At 42.2% G+C, this 9,228-nt stretch overlaps 1 protein-coding gene across 1 annotated transcript; it reads right to left on the bottom strand.

Moving 5' to 3' along the window:
• Positions 1–3,893: 3,893 nt before the first annotated feature.
• Positions 3,894–6,941, bottom strand: LOC139757705 (uncharacterized). Its single transcript, XM_071678455.1, has 3 exons — positions 6,813–6,941; positions 6,208–6,323; positions 3,894–4,686 (listed from the first exon to the last, which is right to left on the bottom strand). The coding sequence occupies exons 1-3, from the start codon at positions 6,924–6,926 to the stop codon at positions 4,500–4,502; spliced, it is 417 nt and encodes a 138-aa protein (XP_071534556.1). The 5' UTR covers positions 6,927–6,941; the 3' UTR covers positions 3,894–4,499.
• Positions 6,942–9,228: the final 2,287 nt, after the last annotated feature.

The following is a 9,228-nucleotide window of genomic DNA, read 5'->3' as shown; positions in this document are numbered from 1 at the left end:
TCTACCATCGAGTTCATCAGAGACCACGAAGGATCCTTATATCCATGGGGCCCGAACACCGTCAGAGATGACGGGAGCCACACTGGACTTCGAGACGCGAAAATCGCCGTCGCGTCGTCTGCGCTGTACCTGACGCAGTTCCCCCGCACCTTCAGGATCAATCGCTAGGGCATAATCAAGATAACACGTCAACAATTTCACCTGGGGTGCAGAGCTTGAAGTATGAATAATAATGCCGTCTTAAAACTTATCTTTGTTTATCAGAGAAACTTCAGCTAACGTTACATTCATTTTGAAAATAACAGACTACACAGACATTCAGTATAATTTGAAGAATCCTTCAATTTCATTAGGAAAAATGATACTTCAGTGTAACTTTGTGGCTTAGAAGAATCACTGAGCGACTTATCACTGCAGAAGAGTTTAGTGAGTGGCAGACAACGTAAAACACATCTTGGATATCCTTTCATTTGTTTATGCTGTAACTCGCAATACATTTTGCGACCGATTTCAACCGAACCAGGCGTGTTTCTTGTAGCCGTACCATGGATCTTTCCTCACTGAGTCGGTGTTTACATTAGATTTTCACATATAAGCGTCCACAAGCTTGTCGTACGCTTGGTACTAGACTGACGCGTCAGTCAGAAACCAATCGATCAGCTGCCACGGCATTTGTGAATATCCAGTGCATTGGTCGAGGCCATGTGGTTGATAATGACCTTCATGCTGAGTTATCTCGTACCGAGTATGAATAAAATAGATTCTATTCAGGAGTTCTTTCCACAGCGAAGTTAGTTACCCTAAACAAGAGATTTCAATCTGTTCTGTAAGTGCGAGGTCGCAGCAAACGTTCTCAGCAAGACCAGTTCACGGTGAGGAGAGATAATGAATGTTCACTTAACACTGCTCGTACAAAGTGTCATTTACATTACACTTCAAGGTGATGGGCGAGGACGTCCCGTCCAGAGCTGGTGGGCAGGAACCTTATCAGAAGTGATCGAGGGCGCCCTGGGTCTTGACCTGTTTGTTTGTACACAAGACCTTAAGAGATGTCAAGTGGACTGGAGAGTATCTCCTGTCCTACTTAGGCGCCTCCTGCCCTTATCCTCAAGATCAACCACTCACACTCACCACCCGCTTTGCTCCACACCGTTTACCTTCATCAACACTCGCCAACACCACAACACATCATCACGCTACCCACATCACTATATTCACTGAATACCCACAAAACCCCACATCCTCATCCATGACAACACTGTATTCACTCACACACCACATCACCGCACATCCTCACCACACACACACACACACACACACACACACACACACACACACACACACACACACACGCACCTTACTACAGATATCACCAGATAACTCCACCACCCACTTATCCATACACGCTACCTTCACACCCTCACTATCTACCACTCACCATCACCACACCTTGCAACCAACCTGATCACAAGCTCTCAACTCCCACATCATCACATTTCCACACGCTTTCACCACATCCACACCATGATACATCCTCCACATCCACATCACTACGCCTCTTCATCCGCTTTCCATACTTTCACCTTCCACACTGAAAAACTATACTGTTCATGTCATTATACACTTTCATCACTCTCACAATCACTCAACTGTACCACATCACTAAAGACAATCATCATACACACCATTAGCCTCAACATCACAATCCTTGCTACCAACTTCACCAGACAATTGTTACTTTCCCAACATCACACACGCTCACCATCCATATAAATTACACACCCCTGTAACACACATCACCATATACGTGACCACACATCTTCCCACCCACTTCACCACGTTCTCATCACCTTTATAGTCATACATCCCTATCATCAATATCACCAAACAATCCTTCCCTCCCTCCTTCCTGACTTATATCATCAAAATCATTATTCATTCTCACCATCAACAAAACCCCACACCTTAACCATCTACATCAGCACATCATCAACATCCACATCACACAGACTTCACCACAAAGGCTGAGCAACCTCACCAATACACACACACCCTTCTCACCAACCACAAGGCTTTTTTTGCTTCTTATCATCTCACCTTCTAGTTGATTTGCAAGTGGACCTTCGTGGCCATATTGTGTGTGGCCATATCATGTCTAGTTATATTGAGTGTGGCCATATTACATGTGGCCATATTATGAATGGCCGTACTATGTATAGCCAAAGTATGTGTGTCATGTGTGGCCATATTGTGTGAGACCTCAAGAATGTCTTTAATACTGACACTTTCATGTCGGAGGGTTTGAACGTTGTAGGGGAATATAGTCACTGTCATAATCACTGAGTCCCTCTCCCACCACCCGCAAAGAATGTAGAGATATTTTTTCTGAAGAACTTGCAGTTCTAGGTCGTCTTGCCCATTGTCTGTCCGCTCCTGTGCAGAGTTACCACACTCTCCTTCACCACTAGTACCGTACCCTCTCTGGCTACCACACCCTCCTTCATCACCAGCACTCCCTCCTCCCTGGCCAACCACCGTGAACGGTGGAGTGGCATTGTTCAGTAGTTCCAACTGCTCACCTCCATCATTATCCTTCTTTATATCTTTCCCACTAACGGCACAACTTTTCGGCTCAGGCGACTGTGAATGGGGAGTTAATTGTCGTGTGGCTGGATACAAATCTCCTGAAGTGTCTACAATCACGTGTAAGGGTTAGTAATCGTGTCATGGGTAACAGACAGACAGACAGACAGGACTGGTTTTACAGTACTTATTCCATTTCCCTACGACTTGGATTTTATTGTTTCTGGTCGTTTGTCCAAGTGTTTCATGCTTTATTATTTTGTCACAGTCAACACTGGACCATCCATTTCATGAAATATTGGTTTCAGTTTATTTCCATATTAGGTTTTTTCCTGGTTCGTGATGAAATTGAAATTATTCAAATAATGTTATAACAGTAATGTATATATATATATATATATATATATATAGATATATAGAGAGAGAGAGAGAGAGAGAGAGAGAGAGAGAGAGAGAGAGAGAGAGAGAGAGAGAGATTAATAGATATATAGATAGATAGATAGATAGATAGGTATAGGAGATTAGTAAAATTATGTACCATATCCTGATAAGATTCCAGCAACAATTTTTCATGTATTTCACAGCTTGAGAAGAACACAACGATTCTTCTTCAACTATACAAGTAGCATTTTTGCGGTTTTGCCATAGCATCTGAAGCATGTTGCCCAGCATGTACCCACACAGCGTCTATGGGTCACACCCCACACTCACGGTATAATGACGCAGCGTCCTGCTTGCCGCTCACTTGACCCTCGGTTTCATTGAAGTTAGCTATAACCTGAAAGCAACAGAGCAGGATAGACGACCCCACTGGCTTGCGTGTCTATGGAACCTACAGCGAAGACAAACCTAGAGATCTACGTAATCACTTTCATTCTTCTTTCTCGTCCAGTTTTGGCGAATGTTGATCCCTGGGCTGCTTCCTCCATCTATGTGCATGATGGGACAGACAATAGTGTGATATAAACATTCTCCTGAAAGATGATTTGTACGGAGACTGAATAAAATCTTCCACATATTATTCTGGTCTTCACTTAAGTTCACATACGGTATTCAAAAATTGTTGTCATTTCTTTAGGTGATGTTTTACAGTTCTTGGTAACAGATTCAAGCTCAATTCGTTGAAGACTTTGATAAACCAGTAAGCTATTACTCACTGTGAGGAACTGTGAGTTAAATATTGTGCAGCGTTAATCTAAGTTGCTGACATTTATATCATTTTGTGGGTCGAGATTTTAACGTCATACTGAACACGTTAGCCGGCACATGGCCGGTAATGCGAATACTTTGATGATAACTGATGAGTCCGCTTCAAATGTCAACTTTAATAGTTTTATTCACTGATATGAATACTAATGATACATCATTCAGTAATCTTTCTAACTCAGAGTCAGTCACTCTGCTTTCAAGACTCATAGGGAGGAACAAGCATGATTGACGCTACCAATCTTCCAGTCTTCCAATATAACTTGGAAGCTCTGAATGATGTCTTACATTTCCAGCTCGTACCTTCCAGCTTGTGACGTGCACATCCAGATCTGGTGACATTTGCCTGGACCTTTGTGCCGCGCAGAGAACACTTACAAGGTTATACATCACTAATCAATTATGCTGATAAATCATTATAATATTAATCAAAATAAGTATCTTAATGTCAATAAATAAATAATTAAATAAATAAGTAGTGCATAACGAAATGAGAGCACAAAACATGAGGGAAGATTATCAGAAGAAATGTAAAGTGAGAGAAGCAATGGTTGAGTGGGCAGGTGTGTTGGGGGGAAGTGGCCCCTTAACACACGTCTTCAGGTAAACATGGCTCCAATCTCAGTCTGGGGTCCTGAGTTCCGCTGATGAGGCTCAGTAACTCCCAGACTTCCAGGCCACTGTGGTCGTAAGTATTCCTTGAGATTAATCTATTTCCTGTCGTCGAAGTCAAAAGAATCGTTATCGAACTCCTCAGAGGACAAGAAGGAGCCTTGCTGACCGTCGGCTTTGACGCCTTGAACGGTGGCGGGCACGGCGTTGGACTCTAAGATGCGGAAGCCGTCCTCGTCAGCGATGTATCGGATGAAGAATCGCAAACCTTCAGGAGACGTCCAGCTGCAAGGGAAAGGTGAGGAGCACATCAGCATTGTGACTCATGTGGCCACCTAGATGACGAAGCTGAGATACATCTCTGGCTCTCATTGGATCACTGGACTTGGCTTTTCCTTATGAATATACGCCATTTCCCGCTTTAGCGAGGTAGCGTTATGAATAGATGACTGAGACTTAGAGGGAAAAATCTTTACTTGGCCCCCTTTCTCTGTTCTTTCTTATGGAAATGTAAAACAGGAAGGGAGGATTTCTAGCTCCCACCCCTTTTAGTCACCTTCTACAACACGCAGGGAGTACGTGGGAAGTTTTTTCTCCCCTATCCCCAGGGACATATATGTATATATATATATATATATATATATATATATATATATATATATATATATATATATATATATATATATATATATATATATATATATATATATATATATATCCCTGGGGATAGGGGAGAAAGAATACTTCCCACGTATTCCCTGCGTGTCGTAGAAGGCGACTAAAAGGGAAGGGAGCGGGGGCTGGAAATCCTCCCCTCTCATTTTTTTTAATTTTCCAAAAGAAGGAACAGAGAAGGGGGCCAGGTGAGGATATTCCCTCAAAGGCCCAGTCCTCTATTCTTAACGCTACCTCGCTAAAGCGGGAAATGGCGAATAGTATAAAAAATATATATATATATATATATATATATATATATATATATATATATATATATATATATATATATATATATATATATATATATATATATATATATACATATATATATATATATATATATATATATATATATATATATATATATATATATATATGTATATATATATATATATATATATATATATATATATATATATGTATATATATATATATTATCCCTGGGGATAGGGGAGAAAGAATACTTCCCACGTATTCCCTGCGTGTCGTAGAAGGCGACTAAAAGGGGAGGGAGTGGGTGGCTGGAAATCCTCCCCTCTCGTTTTTTTTTTAATTTTCCAAAAGAAGGAACAGAGAAGGGGGCCAGGTGAGGATTTTCCCTCTAAGGCCCAGTCCTCTGTTCTTAACGCTACCTCGCAAATGCGGGAAATGGCGAATAGTATGAAAAAAAAAAAAAAAATATATATATATATATATATATATATATATATATATATATATATATATATATATAAATTTTCATATAAGAAGATGCAGAAATTATATTCCTTAAAGACTCTCGTTTTCTTCAGTCACAGATCAAATACTCACCAGGTCAGCAAGCGCTCGCCATCCCTTGTAAAATGTCACATGAATGATAATACGAAATACAAACCTCACAAATAAGTCCATTAAGCTAAACTGTTCCCTGAATGACAGAAGAAGAAGTTGCTCTTTTATCTTTCAATTACTTTATCTATCTGGCTAAACGCGTCTGCACAGACAAGAGAGAATCATTTAGTCGTGAAAATCTGAGCCAAATCCTCACCAAAGCGAAAAGCTTCTTTGGTATACACTAACTCTTACGTGATACGGAGACCAGTACTTTACCTGAAGGAGCCGGTGATGGTGTTGTCGTCGTCGATGTCCATCTCCTGGTGACTGTCCTCGTCGGAAAAATCGGGACGGGAGGCGACCAGGACGGCCAGACCCAGCAGGAGCACCACCTACCGAGAGGAAGGCAGCAGGTCAAGGTAAACAAAACACTACTTCAGGCTTGCTGGCTAAAGTTCAGATGATGATCCTAATCAACGTGGGCTTAAAAACAGGGTGTACTCTCGGCTCAGATAAGATCTGGGGTAATGATTCCGGCAGTGGGGGCAAGATTGGGGGATCATGAGACTATAGATTACAGCATCTCTCGTCATGTACCACTTTGGAGGTTTTTTCTCAAAGGCGATCTCAGGAAAGGTAAGCTCTCCAACTCCCATCATTAGTTTTCTGGCCAAAATGTTTACAGTTTTGCTTTTCAAAATATTTACTTTAAAGTGCCCTCCAAAATATTTATAAGACGATTTAGCATTTAGTTATTTTGGGACATCTTTTATAAAGAATTTGATCTATATTCAGTTTTCAAGTCACTGGTAATGCAAGGCAAGCGTCACAGATCGCCAGGCTCCGGCACCAGCTCTGAGCTGTACGAGGCGACCACTCACAGCGCACTTCATGATGATCGTCGGTGGGGCGGTGGTATGAGGCCCGAGCCAGCTTCTCTGACTCTTTATAGGTAACTGATTGAGGTCAGCCCAGGACCTGGCCTGCTGGGTCATGAGCAGGTGTCATAGGTGTAAAAACTCCCCAATTCCTGACACTTTTGCCTCACGTGACCACACCCCTGATCGACTCCGGACCACACCCACCACCAGTGTCACCATACACCTCCTCCTCCTCCTCCACCACCCACATCTCCGGCACAATGTCAGTCAGTTATTCACGCTTTCTCCGGATTGGCATCGCGACCATAACCCTACGTCATCAAAGCCCCACATCACCCCACTACCTGTCTTATCTGCAATATGAACCTCCTCCCTCCCCAACGCCCCCTATTCCCTACACACACAAAGCCTTACTCCTCACGTTGCCATAGATTAAACAAATCTCTGGTTATGGGCAGATGGCATAGTGTTTGAACAATCCATTACACACCATATACACCTGGCGCCAACAGTAATCCATGTCTGGCGGCATCAGTCGTACACCTGACACCATACACCTTACTACATAGGTTATACACCATAGGTCTGGCACCGTATGCTAATGCATTTTGGCAGCTTACATACACAGACCTAAAACATATATCATCTGTTTATCATAAAAGATTTCCCTTGACACCATACACTACACATCAGAGAAAATAGTACCGTATACCACTGGCTTCACACTCCTTATACCACACACCTGACACCACACATTATGTACCACACAGTCAGTACCAAGCAGCACAATACACTCAACACCACACAACACACCAAGCACCCCATAGAATTGGTATCATTCCTGGCTTCATATACCATGCAACTAACACGACATACAACACACCAGGCACCATACACCATAGACCTAGTCTTGTATCACTGCATAAGACAAGGATATATGACTGATGTTGGTATATGATAATTCTGAAGTCGAAAATTCAATCTAAGACTTTACTTACGAAGAAGACAAAGTCTTTATACAAAACGTCCTTGCAAACATGTTCGTGTAATTACCATCACTGTCAAGGAATTTTTATTATAATCATTATGATAAAGCACACACACACACACACACACACACACACACACACACACACACACACACACACACACACACACATGCAAGACTGCCAACGGGGATAGATTGGAACAATTTACTATATGAGTCTTTCGATCATCTGCAAACTGAAACTGGAAACTGAAAGTATATTTATGGCAACCTAAGACCAAGTAAAATCAGAACCAGTTAAGCTAGAGTTATCATAACCACACACCTGTAGCTTGGCATACTTGGCGGAGGCTTGATGAAAGAGATATTGATGGTTTTGCAATGAAATGAGAAAATGCGAGAGAAGGAACAAAGAATGAATCAGCTGAGACCATTACGGTGAGGCGGGGAAAGTGATTTCTGTAACGGAGGAACAGTAACCCAAGTTAACATCAAATGGATGAAGAAGCTCACTCTCAAAAGTGTAATCAAATGTCAGGAAAATTGTCAGCAGGTTAATAAATTCATCTGGAATACCATCCACTCCAGCCTCCTTGCCACATTTCATCTTACGTAAGGGTTTCACGACTTCTTCTCTCTTCACTAAACCACACTCCCCATGACTCTTACTCCCCATACCACCCCGACCCAAGCATCTTACATCTGGCATCCTGTCATCAGACTTATTCAACAGTCCTTCTGAATACTCACTTCGTCTCTAACTGTTACCACATCCCCATTTCCCTCCTTCAGCAACGTTCCCATTAGTTCTCTTGTTTTCCTCACACTATCAACTCCTCCCAAAATATTTCTTATGCCATCTGAAGTTTACTGATATTCGCTCACCCGAACCCAGTCGTGGGCCAATCAGGCCTCCTGTTGTCTGCTTCTCTCATGTAAATTCTCATTCATCCTCTTTTTCATCCTTTGCACCTTCCTCTTGATCTCCTACCGCTTTCTCTCATACATCTTATCATTTGCACTCCTTCCCTGAAAGTACCACCGATATACTCTCTCTCTCTCTCTCTCTCTCTCTCTCTCTCTCTCTCTCTCTCTCTCTCTCTCTCTCTCTCTCTCTCTCTCTCTCTCTCTCTCTCTCTCTCTCTCTCTCTCTCTCTCTCTCTGATAAGATAGCCTTCATTAGGGCACTCAGTTGCCCATGCCGTTTCAGCTGACGTGCAAAGAAGTGAATGAGGTAATTATGGGCACTGCAGAATATAAATTCGAAGAACACAACAACAAAATCACAGGGACTGAAGGGATTCAGAGAGAGTGTGGCCACATGGCTTGTGGAGCATTTGGTGGAAAGCATCAGAGTAAAAGGTGAACAGGCTCTTCTGTGGAAGTCCTTGTGATGGGTCAACAAAGGAGATGAACATGACGCAAAGA

This window comes from Panulirus ornatus, chromosome 28 (assembly GCF_036320965.1).
Source record: "Panulirus ornatus isolate Po-2019 chromosome 28, ASM3632096v1, whole genome shotgun sequence".
NCBI lineage: Eukaryota > Metazoa > Arthropoda > Malacostraca > Decapoda > Palinuridae > Panulirus > Panulirus ornatus.
The sequence above is the reverse complement of the archived record's forward strand: the minus strand, read 5'-3'. Positions and strand labels throughout refer to the sequence as shown.